The sequence below is a fragment of the Sus scrofa genome, chromosome 13 (assembly GCF_054392235.1).
Source record: "Sus scrofa isolate SSC_HxYL_T2T_F1_AM1 chromosome 13, Sscrofa_HxYL_maternal_Yorkshire_Landrace_v2.0, whole genome shotgun sequence".
In the NCBI taxonomy this organism is placed as follows: Eukaryota; Metazoa; Chordata; class Mammalia; order Artiodactyla; family Suidae; genus Sus; species Sus scrofa.
In genome coordinates, this window is record NC_139395.1 from 104,346,653 (window position 1) to 104,363,589 (window position 16,937).

At 43.0% G+C, this 16,937-nt stretch overlaps 1 protein-coding gene across 1 annotated transcript; it reads right to left on the bottom strand.

Moving 5' to 3' along the window:
* Positions 1 to 651: 651 nt before the first annotated feature.
* Positions 652 to 7,690, bottom strand: TM4SF1 (transmembrane 4 L six family member 1). Its single transcript, XM_084989966.1, has 6 exons — positions 7,407 to 7,690; positions 5,802 to 5,891; positions 5,564 to 5,709; positions 2,791 to 2,971; positions 1,640 to 1,749; positions 652 to 924 (listed from the first exon to the last, which is right to left on the bottom strand). Exons 1-6 carry the CDS (start codon positions 7,581 to 7,583, stop codon positions 819 to 821), a joined length of 810 nt encoding a protein of 269 aa, XP_084846092.1. The 5' UTR covers positions 7,584 to 7,690; the 3' UTR covers positions 652 to 818.
* Between the last annotated feature and the right edge of the window lie 9,247 nt (positions 7,691 to 16,937).

Below are 16,937 nucleotides of genomic sequence, written 5' to 3' on the forward strand. Positions count from 1 at the left end.
TGATCAGCTGCTTTATTCCGTTTCCCATCTTTCTTCTTGTCCAGTTATCCTAGCCTGTTTCTTTTTAGATCCCCGATACTTAGTCCTGTCTTTGAAAGTCAAAAAGCTTTTCATCTGTGAGGAAAATTCAGGATCTGGTAGTCCTTGGAGCAACTTGCTGCATTGCATTTTCTGACTTGTCCCTTTGGCTTCAAGCATTTTCAATCCATCTTCCTACTCTGGGGAAGGATCTGTCTCTTTCATGATATGAAACAGTTCGAAAGGCCCCTTGCTAGAGATTAGCAGTCATACAAATAGGAAACACCATATAAACAGTGAAAAAATACATCTTTTCAGGTTGTTGAATTTTTTCCTTCATGATATTAAAAAAAGCAACTAGAACGCTTTCATTTAATAAACACATGCACATATAAATATATACAATAGTAATTGGAATGTGATATTTGTCCCTGTAATGTTTCTCAAAAACTTGACTTCAGCCAGAATTTATCTCAGGTAGACTGAGAACTGTCACTCGGTCTGTAAATTACCTTGAGTGTGCTTTATTTTCTTATCCCTCCCCGCCCCCCCCCCCCGCAAAAAAAGTTTGTTTGTTAAGTTCAAACACTGGCATCCCATAAAGATGCCAATCTTTTTTTTTTTTTTCTGCACCAGGGGCATGTGGAAATTCCCGGGCCAGGGATTGAACCCTCGTCATAGCAGAGATCAAGTCGCTGCAGTGACAACACTGGATCCTTAACCGGCTGTGCCACAAGAGAACTCCAAGATGCCAGTCTTTATACACACTTATAAAAGTAGAACATGTGGCATATGATACACTAGTACAAAGTTTTACAAATTAATACAAGTAAAATATATAAATTACAGCAACTTCGAGGAAAGTTGTGGACCTGCCTTGGGGTGGTTCTTTTAGCAGTCATATTGCTGTAAAGAAAATGAAATAAGCATCAGGTTCTGATCAGGCTAAACAAATAATAATGACATTTTAGTCCTTTAAATTCCTGTTTTAAGCAAACATAAAGCAGATCGATCTCAGCTTCAGCAGGGGTTTGGCCAACAACCCTGAGAACTTAGACAATGCTTACAAAATGTTTCCTAAACAAACTAGACTGCTGTTCTTCCCAAGAAAGGGACCATGGAAACTGCAGCTTATGATGCTTGGTTGGCTTTGAATATGCTTGGGGTGGGTTTTTAATCTCAGGGATTTCAGAGATAATACCGTGGAAGTTTCACACTGGAGCCGCCTCAATGGGGGCAACCTCTGAATTAAATGCTACTGAGTTACAGATTTGACTCATCAACACTAGAAACCTTTCTCTTTGAAATGGTCTTTTGTCTTAGAAACAAATGTAACAGATCTGCCCTGCAGTGTCTGGGAAGAAGCCACCCTCCAGTGACTCAGATGGGAAACCCAGTGGGACTGCTGAGTCCCCCCACTCAGAGGACAGTGTCACTCTGCCAAACCACAGCAGCAATTTTGGTCATTGACACATTAGGCCTGTCCCCAAAATGCACAAGTGCTGAAGACCAGTGGGACCTCACCTAATTTAAACCCTGCCTTGTAGAAAATTCAAGGCTAAAGATAGGTTATTTTATAGTAATCCCAAGAGCATTCTTCTCTGCCTCTCCCCAACCATACTGCCTGGAAACAACTCCATATTGAAGGCTTTCCACTGTGTTGTTTTCTCGGAAATTTGGCGGGCTCCCAAGGCAATTATTAATCTTGCTGTACTTGCCTGATAAGGAAAACTAGATTTTTATTTTAACTTCCCCTCAAAAATTATAGAAAGTTTCCATTTATTTATAGCAAAGTTTTTCATGGTAGCAGCGGGCTTTTGGTTTTCACTAGGCTGTGTCTTATTTTGAAAAATGTTAAAAGACCTTAAACCAGAGCCTCCATTAGTTAGGAAAATACAAGGTAAATAAGTTTCTGTTCACCTAATTCTGCTGTACAGAACATGGCATAAAACAACACACGCACACACCCAAATTGGACCAAAGCTGAACATCCATCAGTTCAGTAATATATGTTTTTTAGGAAAATATAGAAACAAGAACTTTCCCCACTCCTAACAAATGCATATTTCTCTTCGAAATCATATCCCCAGGAAACAAGTGCTTCCTGGTTTTCTTTCACAGTGAAAGGCTTTTAATGAGCTGCTATTCAAAGGCTACTTAGTGACCCTCTAGGCTCAGCTATTTGGGCATTATTGTGACTCCTTATTAGGAAGGAGCTGTAGAAACCCCAACAGAACAGCAAGTGCTAATACAGGTTAAGAGCAGGTGCTGTGGCATAGGATGATCCAGGGTTTGAAACCTGTTACTACGTGACTGGGTGATCTTAGAAATATTGCTTCATCTCTGCGTCAGAAGCTTATCTAAAACAGGGGTTTAGCGCAATGCCTAGGGCAATGACTGATGGCTATTACTTGTGAATACTAGTTGAGAACATGAAAGAAAGCAAAGAGAGGACATTGCTTTTGTGTCTCTGCAGCCAGAGCAAGGGTAGTGAATGGGGCAGTGGGTTAGACCCTGAAGGGGCACTTTGTCTATGGGTGACACTGTCTTATATATGCAGAGCCATCTACAAAGAACTGAGATAACTCAGGGACTATGATACTCAAGGGAGCAAAACCAAAGGCCATAAATGCTTTATGACAAAGATGGAATAAAAGCTGGTAGGTGGAGCAGTGTTAGATTTTGCCTTGTTTCTCTGTGACAAAAACAATGGTGCATTATGGTAATCACCATACAAGGGCCAGGCTTTGACATTTTCATAGGGGTTCTTACCTGTTGGCGAGAGCAGCAATAGCCACAGATGCCTCCAAGCACTCCATTTATTACTTGAATGAGACACAAGATGAATTCAATTCCACCAAGTGCCAGGAGGATAGAAAACAGAGAGACATTCCATTCCACAATGTGCTTGGGCTCAATGCACTGGGACCACGTGGACCTATCCACAAGGTATCTGTGGATAAAAAGAGAAATTTCTGACACACGGCCAAACCCCATGGGATGTCTCATTAGCATACTTTCTTTTTGTTGTTGTTGTTGTTGTCTTTTTGCTATTTCTTGGGCCGCTTCCGCGGCATATGGAGGTTCCCAGGCTAGGGGTCGAATCGGAGCTGTAGCCACTGGCCTATGCCAGAGCCACAACAACACTGGATCCAAGCCGCGTCTGCAACCTACACCACGGCTCACGGCAACACCGGATCGTTAACCCACTGAGCAAGGGCAGGGATCGAACCTGCAACCTCATGGTTCCTAGTCGGATTCAGATTCGTTAACAACTGTGCCACGACGGGAACTCCTCATTAGCATACTTTCTGTATGGTGGTGTTTGATTCAGGAAAAAAAAAAATTAATTCAAGTCATTCCACAAAACGAGGAACTTAGCCCAAATGTTGTTGCAATGATAAACATAAAATTCAACAAAAATTATTGAGCACTCATTGTGAGTTAGACATTGAGCCAGGGCTGGGAGTATAATGGCGTGGCCTCTGTCCTAGAAAAGCAAAGCTTAAGAGAAGAAACAATAGTCAACCTCTATGCAACCAGGTCTTAAATCAGGTAAATTGAGTGTCATAGGGCTACAGAGGGAGGACACCTAACTTAGGGCAGGGAGAGGAACTGCTTATGAATCTAGTCTACATGTCTGAGCTCCATCAAGGTAGGAAACAGACCTATTCATCACTGTATATCCAAGCCCCAGAGCAGTATCCAGCACATTCTAAGTACTCAATACATTTGAAAAGTAATTGAATGGTAAATAACACTCCAAAGTCACTTGGTGAAATGTTAGCAGATCATAGTGGAGTCGGTATCTGAATATATATTCTTAATGAAATATGATTCAATCACATGGGAAAATCTAGGAGTGACTTCATTCCACAAAGAAGTCTGGTATAATTCTCTCATCACTTCTTCCTACCACAACAGAAAAAAGAGGCTGGGAATTAGAGACCTAATTTTGGAACGGTCTATTGAGCCAGGCAGAAATTCAATTTGGTGATTAAAAAAAAAGTATCTGGTCCTTATGGCCCTTTCTGCATATAAAGTGGAATAGAAATCCATCATTTCAGGATACAATGTAAAACAAATACTTTGGCTCCATTTGGCTATTGAGCAACTAATTGCTGGCTTGTTATTCATCATACTGCGATTTCTGGACAAGTTGAAATGAGGAATGACATGGAAGCAGGTGTCTGGCAGAAGCTAGGGTGGATCACAGGAGGGGCTTACAATCAGCTGTAAAAAATTTTTAACGATACACTCTCTTATCTTTGGATTTGAGCTGCATTAATCATAACTTTTCTTAGAGGTGGGTTTGTGCTGTAGTTTATATGTTTGTGTACATATGAATAGCTAATTTCTATGGTACATGCAGTATGTTCTAAACAAAGTATGGAAAATATGATTGGAAAAATCATGATCACTAACCATTTTGAACACCAAAATTTCAAACTCCTATAAGCACTAATTTTCCTTCAGAAGCCACTGTTGGGCTGTAGCCCCCTATAAGCCAGTAGATATTATTAACAGCTGAGAATGGTAGTGCTCACACTGTGTCAGCTTCTGTGACAAACACTCTGCAGATAGTATAACACACAACTGCCATTGCTTTTATTTTACAAATGAAATAACTGAGGTACAGGGATTCAATTTTCCTACATTTACTGAGAAAGTAAATGCAGAACTGGGACTGAACATGGGTCTATCTAATTCCTTTATGACTTTACTATGTGCTACATAATTCATGGGGAGCAAAAATTCTTGAAAATATAAGGGCAATTCAAATTCATTATTCATGTTATTTTCACCCATGAATATCATCACTAGACCTTTCAAAATTCAAAGCAGGATGTCACTCATTTATCATTATGTAGATCAGTTTCTCTAGCTATTTCTGTGCTTTTCTCAATAATGGGTAAGAGATAAGTATCAACATAAAACAATGGAGCCACTTAAATTATGCTGATATTAAAGTCATAAATAAGATCTTATGCAGCCTGATCACTTTAAAGAAAAGGTACATAGTTATTGTGTTATATGTGAGTGTATGTTATAAGTGACCCTGGGCTTTGGTTAAATTCATATAGTTTTCATCACATTATGTAAGGATTCCATAATATTTTCGTATAAAATAGTAAAGCCAGTCAATTGTTCTGGCATGGTATACACACTACCTAAGTACAGACTTTACAGCCAGGCTGCCTGTGTTCAAGTCCTGACTGTCCCATCCTAGCAATGTGACTTTGGATAAGTTACTTCACCTCTCTGAGCTTTCATTTCCGCATCTGTAAAATGGGAGCAAGAGCGGAAGTCACCTCATAGGGTTATCATGAAGACTGAGTCAGTGAATCCATTTTAAAGCTTCTCAAGGTCAGAGACTGGGCATCCATCCTCTGACATCCATTGCCTAAACTGTTCCTGAATCAGCGAGAGTAAACCTGGTTGAGCAGATGGATCAACGGATGTTGATGCCTTTTTTAGTTTGATGGGTTTACCACTGTCCACATGGTGATGAGAATGTTTGGCCTGATGAGGGACAATCACTTACTTTCCCTCCGTGCTGGCAAAGGTGTAGTTCCACTGGCCACTGGCATCAACACATATTGGTCCTTCCGCTAAGCCCAGTGCGGCCACAATGACGCAGTACCCAGATCCTGCAATTCCGATGAGAGCAGCCAGCACGGAAGAAAGCATCTGGGGAAAGGAGGGACACCCAGAAGTGAGATATGAAGTGTCACTGCTGCCTCCGAGGACCATTTCCCCACCGTGAGAGCGAGAAGACCTACCGCACATCTCTTGCCGCAGTTTTCATGGCCACAGCAGCCACAGCAGTCTTCCTGTTCCAGCCCGATAAAGACGAATGCCGGCAGGAATATCTGGTTAGAAAACACGCAAATGAAAGTCATTGTCTTTCCCCAGGGCCGTAAGGGTCAGTCAGGCTAAACATCTTTTGATCAAATATTTTTCTTTCTGACACTGTTGAATGTCTCTGGGTTGGGTTGACCAAATATCTCAAAAAATGTAAGACCCCTATGAGGAAAAAAACCCTCTGAAATGTAATATCCCCTTGTTTTCATGTAATGTGTCACATTAGGTAGGGTCAGGACGTAGGATGGGTGGGGAGAAATAATAACCTGTAAATGTGTTTTTTCCATAAGAATTCATAACAGAGCTCCAGATGCCAACTGTTTTGGAACTGTTAACCTGTCTTTAAATTTGTTTTTGTTTCCCCTTGTAAAGCATAAAAGATAACACAAATCTTCATAGAATAACTGAAACTTTTTATAAACAGGAGAGATGAAAACTCTGTATAATAAAGGTGAGGTGCTTCTTTGAAGATACCATTCTTAGTTGTAGCTTCACAATAAAGCTCTCAAAATAAGTCCGAATGACTGTGAGTTCAAGAGCAAAAGAAGTTTAAAGGAGCACAATGTTACCTTAAAAACAAATGATTCTGAAATTATACCTCAATAAAACAAAACAAAAACTAACTCGAGAACTAGTAGGGAAAAAAGACAAGTCATTATGTTAGCATGATAGTAATGCTTAAATTCAAAATAGATTTGCCATACCACAGTTAGTACATTAAGTTTAAATACACTCTATTTGACTAAGAAAAGTGTTCTGTAGGGTATTAGCAATTCCATAAAACTTCTCTTCAAAATTCTTAATGCCAGCATTTTAAAGTGGCAAACTCAAGTTTGTCCACATTCTTTCCATGCTGTGGTTGAAGCTAATGCTTTCAACTCCCAGGTTGGCAGGCAAATTCCTCTCACTTCACTTAGAAACAGACCTTGGAAAAAGCAACACATTCCACTATTAGCTTCAGACACTGATTTGCTGCTAACTGAAGGATTTTTTTCCTGAACGCCACACCCCAGGCTTACATAAAGGAGAACATTTATAGTCCTTTTTAAATAGTAATGCGGTTGCAATCCATTATTTTTCTGTCACAAATGCCTGAGAATAAACAGCAGAGAATCTGGATCCAAAACTCTGTTGATTTAGACAGAGAATCAGCCAACTCCTCCCAGTGTCCCCTACCTCCACCCCCCCACCCCTGCTGGAGCAAATGTTAAATGACTCCCTCCTGCAGGACCTGAAACGCTATAGTTTCTAGAATCTGATTTTAAAACTAATATCTCTTTCTAGCTGTAAAGGAAAAGAGCTTAGCCCAAAGGGAGTTTGCTTTTCTTTGAAAGGAGATTTTGTAAAACAACATGTAATAAAATGAATACACTGTACCCATCTCAGGGTTCATAAAATCTGCCTTCAGAAGAATGAACAACAATCCTGGATTTGGAAAGATGCCTGATAGAAAACTTTCTATGAAAATATTTCATTTCATGGGAGAGAAGTTTTTAAGGCTGTAATAGTTCCAAGTGACTTACCAGCAAGCCCCCTCCTGCAATGCCAGAGAAGAACCACACAAAGCGGCTGAGATGGTTTTCAGAAGCATACTTTGTCTCCCCATTGGGAAAGTAAAGCAAAATATTAGCTACGATACAGAGGACGGCGAGCCAGGCCAGAGAGTGTCCGATGCACCGAGCACACTTCCCGTAGCACATGGTGGTGGTGGTGGAGTTTATTTCTTTCTCCTTCACTGTGCGGCGGCTCAGCAATGGCCCAGATCAGATGAAAGCGTGCCTGTTTGTGGAGAAAGCAAAAGGAGTTCCCAGCCCATTCCTGCACCCTCTTAAATACTCTGAGTTCTGAGGCACCGGGGTGGATGAGGTACTGGGCTTTCATTGGTCCTGATTGCAGGCTCCGGTTGGGGTGGAGGGAGGTGGGGAAATGTCCCGCCCTTCAGATGAAATCCTTGGGACAAGCGAAACCAGAGGCAGGACGTGAGAAACAGCCTCAGTCATAGCCAAGAGAGAAAATGATTAATCCTCAACAAGAAATTCACTGTGTAACTGCTTCACAGGATTAGAAAAAAAAAAAAAAACAGGAAAGTCTATATTACAACTTTTCAGTAAGTGCCAAGCGTCCACAGCGTGATAGTCGAGCTTGGGGCTGCGATTCTGTTCCACTGCAGCTGTCTGGGTAGCTTCCAGTTGGAAGGCTCTGTGTATGCTCCCACCACGGCACTGATTTAATCCAAGACCTGGGGCAAGTCTCCTGAGCTCTGAGCTCGTTTCCTTGTCTGTTAAAGGCAAGGTGTCCAAACCATCACCCACAGATCTCAGGAAGCTGTTGAGAAAATTACAGAGTTGCCTTCTTTCCTCTGCCTCTGCTGTGCTCTGCAAGACTACGCCTACTGTCCAGCCTTCCTGGACATCTGCCTCCAAAACAAACCTGGCACCGAAACAAAGGTGGCATTAGTCAACACAAAAGGCTCAGGCGCCTTTTTGTTCCTGAATATTACCGTCAGGCAAAGCAGGAAGGGCCTCGGGAAGCCTAAAGCCTGGGGGAAGAATAAAAAGAAGAAGAAAGAAAAAGAAAGGAAGGGAAGAATAAGCAACTTGGCAAGCAGAGTGGGGAAACAAGATTGACAGAGCCTGAAATTACCGAGAGAAACACACATGGCTGAGGAGTGTGCAAGTGTGAGCAGCCATCTACCAGCCAGATTCTGAGATGAGCTGTTACAGGCTTGAAGGAAAAGGCAGAGAACAGTGTTAAACCAACTTTCTGATGTGGTTATCTTGCAGCAAGAGGGGTTGGCTTCTCAATCATTTTAGCCCTTGAGTGACAGGTGGCACTGGCCAGCAAGGCTGAAGGAGGACAGGATGTCCAGGTGGGACCAGAACTGGAGGGGCTCCATCATTAGGAAGTATGAAGAGTACAGAAAAAAGGAAGAAGCCCAGGATGAAGAATTGTTAGTTCAGAGATGGCAGGTGAGCTTGGCTGGTGAATCTGGAAGCTCAGGCTGAAGCCAGAATCTAAGGGATTCCGACCAAATCTAGAGGGCAGGACACATACCAAGCTGGAGGAACCAGCTGGAGCTAGTGACTTGGGATGCAAATAGGGTGGAAGACCCAAGAGGAAGAGGAGCTGAGCACACTAACAGGAGTGGGTATCCAGACTGGCCTGGGAAATGGATGGAAACTGAGTACAGACAGGGAAGCTGGAACGTCCCACCTGCTCAGATCTAGGGAGGAAGTTCTTCACAAAAACATCCTTCTATCACCACCATGCATCCAGTAACTGGGCACGTGTGCCCTCTGTCTTGGCTTTAAGTCCTATTGGAGACAGGATTCCACAGGTGTCACGGCCGTGGGTGGCAGCACAGGTGAACACCTGGGTCTTGTGCTGAAGCATCATCATTCTAACCCTCCACTCTGTAGACTTACCCAACCTGGGTCAAAAGAGGAAAGAGATCCTTTGATGACTTTGCCCGCATGTACTTAAATCTCCTTCCTCTTTCTCTCTCCCACCTTTACAGGCAGCAGGGCAGGGAAGAAAGAGTGAGGGGCTCAGAAAGAGAAAGTCTGGAGTGACAGTTCAACTCTGCTCTCTCCAGGCTTCGAGGATCAGGCAAGCCTCGTGCATTCTGGGTACTCTGTTGCCTACTGTCTAGGACTGGGGGTAGGACTCCCTCAGAGGCTCATAAGCCTTGTAATGATACGGACCCTCTCCTCGGAAGAAGAAATATCGTATATGCAAACACACAACATTTTCGTTCCATTCCTGGGGTTTTTCAGACTCCCTGAAGCCCATTCATGGCTCCTTTTCCACATTTCTCAAGGTGTGGCCTGTCCAGGGACCACTTGCATCACAGATGCAGATTCCTGGTCCCTCCTTGGACATAATGAATAGGAATTTATCAAGGTGTGGTCTAGTTATCTGCTTGTTTTGTAAACATTCCAAATGGGTCTATGTTCACTCAGGTTTGGGGATCACTGGCCAGGTCCACAGCCCAGGTAAGTATTATTTGTATCAGATGTTCTTTTTTTTGTTGTTTGTGGCTGCAGGCCTATGCCACTGTCACAGCCATGCCAGATCCTTAACCTACTGATCAAGGCTGGGATAAAACCTGACTCCTCACAGACACTAAGTCAGGTTTTTAACCCACTGGGCCACAATGGGAACTTCTCTATGAGATGTTCTTGAAAGCCACTGTCACCTCCAGCACTTCCTCAGCTCTATCAGACATACAGTGCTTGTGTGAATTACAGGGACATATTGCAATTCAGTGTGGGGCACTTTCAGGCTTGAGCTGACAAAATTCTTTGTAGTGTGGAGTCCCTCCCCCTTACCCACCCTCCTGTCGCTCTATATGGCACCTTCTGCTCCTACTCCTCAGCTAATCTAAAGCACGGTCCTTTCAGCTTGAGCTCTTGCTTTAAGACCAGATATGATTTTGCAGACAATTTCTTTGATCAGTTGGCTCTGTTCCTAGTCAGACTTTGCCCAACAGATGACCCTGCTTTCCTTCCAGCTGTGAGCTCTCAGTTTCCTCTGCAGAGCTGCTAGCACCAAGGGTCTCATTCCACTCCCTAACTCTGACCCCTAGGCCTCTCCCCCATCTCTACACTCCTGTCCTCCCTGTTCTGAGCCTTGTCTTATTCTGGAGGATTCCGCTCATACATGCTCTCAAAGAGGCTCTCAGCTAGGACCCCATCTAATGATGCTGTGCCCCTCCCCCAGTCACTCCTCATCACATGTGCCTGTTCTAGTATCATCCTATAAATTATTCTATGTATTCACTTGTTTCCTTTTTTGTTATCTGTCTTCCCCGACACTCCACTCTGACTGGGCCCCTTTCTGTCTTGTCCACTATTCTTTCCACAGTGCCTGGTGCATAATAGTTTCTCCATAAACATTTGCTGATAGTTGAATGAATAAATAAATGAATCGAAGAATTTTTTTTTTCTTTTTAGGGCCACGCCCAGGATATATGGAAGTCCCAGGCAAGGGGTCAAATCGGAGCTTCAGCTGCTGACCAACGACACAGCTATAGCAACTCAGGATCCAAGCCACATCTGCAACCTATGCGTCAGCTTACAGCAACACCAGATCCTTAACCCACTGAATGAGGCCAAACCCACATCTTCTCATACACTATGTCAGGTTCTTAAACCACTGAGCTGCAATCGGAACTCTGAGAATCAAAGAATTTTTAAGCCTGTTCATAGCAGACTGGTTGGTGCTCAGCCCCTCCATCCTCAACGCTATTTGTTTCCTTGTGAGCCCATGATCTCACTCCAGAACCTTCGTAGCTTTCAGAGGCGTCCACAGCATTGCTGTTTTGTCCTGCCACTGCCTGGCTGTTTGGTTTGGGCAAGTTACTAACCATTCTGTCTTTTGTCTTTTTGTTGTTGTTGTTGTTGCTATCTCTTGGGCCGCTTCCGCGGCATATGGAGGTTCCCAGGCTAGGGGTCGAATCGGAGCTGTAGCCACCGGCCTACGCCAGAGCCACAGCAACGCAGGATCCGAGCCGCGTCTGCAACCTACACCACAGCTCACGGCAACGCCGGATCGTTAACCCGCTAAGCAAGGGCAGGGACCGAACCCGCGACCTCATGGTTCCTAGTCGGATTCGTTAACCACTGCGCCACGACGGGAACTCCCCATTCTGTACCTCACTTTCTATCATTCATTCATCCACCAATATTTATTGAGCTCCTATTATGTTTTCGAAGTGCCAGGGATGCAGCAGTATACAAAGAGGAGAGTCAGATTTAAAAAAATAGTGCTAAATAAGCAAAATACATTGTATGTTGGTAAGAAGTGCAGGAAAGGGGAATGGGCGAGGAAGAGAGCCTCCTGAGACAGAATAAGAATAGGACCCACATCACAGAGCTGTGATGTGTGAAGTGAGCCAACGTGTGTAAGATGTGAAGCACCTGGCATTTAGCAATCACTCCGTGTTCCTTATTATCACTTACAGTTTCCACCAGCCCACCCTCTAGGCGAGATGTCTCTATTCCATTAATGATTCATTATGTCTCCATCCCTGGGATTCTGTCACTCCAATATACCTGGATCCCTTCATTATTTCTGTGACTAATTTTTAAATACTGGAGTTCCCACAGTCATTAAAAGCTCCCTCTTGTCTTCCTTGTTCCCTCTGGAATCAACCTCAACCCAAAAATACCTTTGGAAAGAGGAGGGGTATTTTTGTTTGTTTTTATCTTTTGGGGGCTGCACCCACAGCATATGGAGGTTCCTAGCCTAGGATAGAATCAGAGCTGTAGCTGCTGGCTTAAGCCACAGCCACAGCAATGCCAGATCTGAGCCACATCTGCAACCTACACCACAGCTCATGGCAACATGGGATCCTTAACCCACTGAACGAGGGAAGGGATCAAACCTGCATCCTCATGGATACTAGTTAGATTCGTTTCCGCTGAGACACAACAGGAACTCCTGGAAAGAGGAGTTTTTACTGCGGCACAGAACTGCAGGTTCCTGAGCACTGGTTCTCAACCCCATGTTTTGGGTATGCTGTCCCATTGCCAGAAGGGCCCTGTTTGGCCTTCCTGTCCTGGTCCACCCTCCCAGGGTTTGTTGCCTTGGCTGAACTCATCACTTTTCTGTGACGCCTCCCATCACACCCCTGCCTGCCTCCCAGACCTGCTCATCACTCCCACTCTGTCCTGGGACACACCCCCACTCAGCACCAATCAGACCACGATGTACAAATGCCTCCCCAGCTCCACTCAGGTCCCAGAGAGAAACTTATCTTTTCCTCTTTGAGGCTACAACAGCCAGCACAGTGTCAGGCATTTAGTTGACTCCCAATAAATATTTGCTAAATTTTGTTTAAATAAATAGGGAAGTTGAATATGTCTAATTCAGATGATTTGCTTTTAAGCAAAGCCAAACTATCTTATGAAAAGTTATGCATTTGTCTTACTTAAATTTGAAAATTTTCAGTGTTTATAGATCGTTCGCACAAGCAGCTGTTTTGTGCCTCTTATAATGGGCTCTCCTAACCATCTGATGTGTGGAATGTAGTTTCCAGAATAATTCTGGGGGAAACTCTTTTTGATAATGTCAAGATAATATCACTGAAAGCAGAGGTTGGTAGGTTGGGAAACATCTCAGTAGAGTGAATGGTTCAGCTCCCACCTTTTCACAGAATCTTTTTGATCATTTATAGTTAAACCCACAGGGGTTAAAGACTCTTCCCGATGTCATCAGTTAGTGGACAGTGGAAAGGAGATACCTTTAAGAACTAACGTCAAAAGTCTAGGATCCTATGTGGTTGTGGGTTTCTAAGAGGAAGATTCGAGTACAGATCTCCTGCCTCCTGGTTGTTTTTTGCATGTGTATTTTGCCTTCCTTTTTGGGAAAGCACTAGTTTCTCACTCATTCAACACTTGAAAACAACCATGATTCATACATAGTAACCATACTCCTTGGAGCTTTTTTGATTATAAGTAACAGCTGCTTTAACCAAAGGGATGTTAATTATGACCTCCAAAGGCAGGGGTACAGTTAGGACAATGGGAATTGTGGACGAGGAGAACCAAACTCTGTAGGAAATCCAGGATGTCTCCTCACTCTCCGTCTTATGTCTTCGACTCTGCTATCCGTAACTTCATTCTTCTTAATGCAAACTCTTTTACTCTCTCACATGAAAGAATACGGCTACTGACAATACCCAGGTTTACATTTTTCTCTACTCAAGATACCTCCCCCACCCCAGATTCTGAGGGAAGAGACTTGCACTGGACAAGACTGGGACATGTGCCCATCCCTGTGGGGCCTGAATAGCGTGGCTGCCAGAAGCCAGCTCTGCAACCATGTTGATAGAGGAACAGGCATTCTCAGGAAAAGGTGAGTGTTGGACCAGGTGGAGAAGCCAGGAGCTATTCTTTACTTGAAACTATAATCAGGGCATACAACCACATAAGAGGAAGGTGAAGAGGGAGCAGTGGTAAGTCATCCTACTCCCAGCTTCCTGGCTTTCCCTCACTTTAGATTGTAGCCCAGTTTATTCCTGGGTTAAAAATAAGTTTCTTGGTAAACCCACAAGTGTGAGATATCAGTTCACATCCAGAAGAATGGCTGTCATCTAAAAGACTGACAATAAATGTTAGCCTGAATGGGGACCTGTTGTGTGACACGGGGAACTCTACGTGATGGTCTATATGGGAGGGAATCTGAAAAAGAATGGACGTGTTTACATTGTTGAATCACTTTGTCATACAGCAGAAATTATCACAACATTGTAAATCAGCTATATTTCAGTGAAACAAACAAAAAAAAGAGTTGGAGAGGTTGTGCAGAAAATGGAACCCTTATACGCTGTTGGTGGGAATGTAAATTCATGTAGCCACTATGGAGAACTGTATGGAGGTTCCTTAAAGAACTAAAAATGGAACTGGCATATGATCAAGCAGTTCTACTTCTGGGTACATATCCAAAGAAAATGAAAACATTAACTCCAAAAGATGCATGCACCTGAATGTTCATAAGAGCATTATTTACAATTGCCAAGATATTGAGGGTTGGATCCCTGGCCTGGCTCAGTGGGTTAAGGATCCAGCATTGCCATGAGCTATGGTATACGTCACAGACGTGGCTCAGATCTGGTGTTGCTGTGGCTCTGGGGTAGGCCGGTGGCTACAGCTCCATTTAGACCTCTAGCCTGGGAACTTCCACATGCCGTGGGTGCTGCCCTAGAAAAGGCAAAAAGACAAAAAATTAAAAAAAATAAAATAAAGTACAATTGCCAAGATGTAGAAGCAACCCAGGTGTCCATAAACAGGTGAACAGATAAAGATATGATATATACACACACACACACACACACACACACACAATGGAATATTACTCAGCCATAAAAAATAATGAAATGCTGCCATTTGGAGCAATTTAGATGAGCATAGAGAGCACTATTCTTAGTGAAACAGACAAAGACAAATATTCTATGTCATCACCTACATGTGGAATCTAAACTATAAAACAAACAAATGGAAACGTAAGCAAAAAAACAACCTTCCTGGCCCATGGTTAAACTAGAGTTCATCTTGACACTCATCCATTTATTCCTCAATTCCTTCATCCCCATCTGGTAGTTTTAGTTCAACATTTCACAGCCATCATCTTACTCCATCATCACGCCAGGGAATCTCCCTGATTTCATTGCCATTTTCAGACAAGACACCTCCTGGGCTGCCTGCTCTATGTTCTGAAGTTCAACACACAGGTCTGACTCTCCCTTCTTGGGAGCTGGCTGCTCAGAAGGGCTGGCTTTTCTCCTTGCAGGACTGGTGAGTGAGAATGTCCAGAGCATGCCTCTGACAACCAGTGCACAAATACTTTAATGGAGAAGGACTCTTGTTTTCTTTTCTTTTCTTTCTTTTTTTTTGTCTTTTTTTTTTTTTTTTTTTTTTTTGGTCTTTTTAGGACCAAACCCATGGCATGTGGAGGTTCCCAGGCTAGAGGTTGAATCAGAGCTGCAGTTGCTGGCCTACACCAGAGCCACAGCAACACTGGATCCGAGCCTCGTCTGCGACTTACACCACAGCTCACGGCAACACCGGATCCTTAACCCACTGAGCAAGGCCAGGGATCGAACCTGCAACCTCATGGTTCCTAGTCGGATTCTTTTCCACTGCACCATGATGGGAACTCTGACTCTTGTTTTCTGATTTGTGTATCATTTCCTTGGGTTTTGAATAGACCCATGTAAGATGGGGGACTTCTTCAAAGACAATCTGAAACTCAATGGACAATGGCCTGTGGGTTTCTAAAACCACACACAGATTCAGCCCAAGGGAAACAGGGACTCTCCAAAAGTGCAGCTAGGAATCTGCATTTTAAGAAAGCTCCTCAAATGATTCTAATGCACAACCAGAGCTGATAACCCAGCTTTCTAGTTATCTTATAAATGAGTCCAGCGAGGTCCAGAGGGGTTAATTTCAGTTCAGAAGGAAAAGCCACAGATAATTAAAACAAAAACAAGCCCTACAAAGTGAAAAGTGACAAATTCATCTGTATATTTTGAACCTGGTCAACCAGGTAGTTCCTTTTGCTGTTCTCTTTTACTTCCCCAGACCCCAGCCACCTTTGGGTAGGTTGACAAAAACTGTTAACCAGTCACTGTGCATTAGAGAAAGGAGGAAGGAACAGTTAAATAATGTATGGACACGTGCCTCGCATACTGTAATTGAACTTCGTAGCTCTCCTATGAGAAGCTGTTTCCAGGTGAGGAAACTTAGGCTCACATGTGTTATGCATGCAGGCAAAGGTCCTGAGGCTGGTGAGTAACACGCTCTGGACTCCTCCTCATGCATCTCTGACCCAGACACTCATGCTCTTCCCTTCACATCTTTGGCCTTTTCCTGCTTATTTCACCACACCCTCACCAATGAAAAACATTGGTCAGATTTAAAGAGTTTTTATTTGGCATTTCTGAATAACATAATTCCCAGACATTAGTCCTTTGGGTTCTATTTTAACTAGATAAATTATTATAAAGTTAATCTGGTAGATGGGGGAATAAATTAGGAGTGTGGGATTAACAGATACACACTATCATACATATAATAGATAAACAAAGATTTACTGTATAGCTCATAGAACTATATTCAATATCTTGTAATAACCTATAGTGGAAAAGAACTTTTGAAAAAGAAAATAGGAGTTCCCACTGCAGTTCAGCAGGTTAAGAACCTGACATAGTCTCCATGGGGATGCGGGTTCTCCCTGACCTTGCTCAGTGGGTTAAGGATTCAGTGTTGCCGCAAGCTGTGGCATAGGTCATAGACATGGCTTGGATCTGACATTGTTGTGGCTGTGGTGTAGGCCTGAAGCTGCAGTTCCTATTCAACCCCTAGCTCAGGAACTTCCATATGCCACAAGCGGACATAAAAACATAAAATAAAATAAAAAAGAATAAAATAAAAAAGAATAAAATAAAATAAAATAAAATAAAAAAGAATAAAATAAAATAAAATAAATGAAAAGAATATAGTTATATACATACATATATAACTGAATCACTTTTGTGTTCACTTGAAACT

Coding starts and splice junctions, on each gene's coding strand:
- TM4SF1 (XM_084989966.1), bottom strand. CDS start 7,583: ATGTGCTACGGGAAGTGTGCTCGGTGCATCGGACACTCTCTGGCCTGG. Junction 2,972..5,563: donor TTTGCCAGCACGGAGGGAAA/GTAAGTGATTGT, acceptor TTTTATCCACAG/ATACCTTGTGGATAGGTCCA. Junction 1,750..2,790: donor ATTGCTGCTCTCGCCAACAG/GTAAGAACCCCT, acceptor ATAAAAATCTAG/TTTTCCTTATCAGGCAAGTA.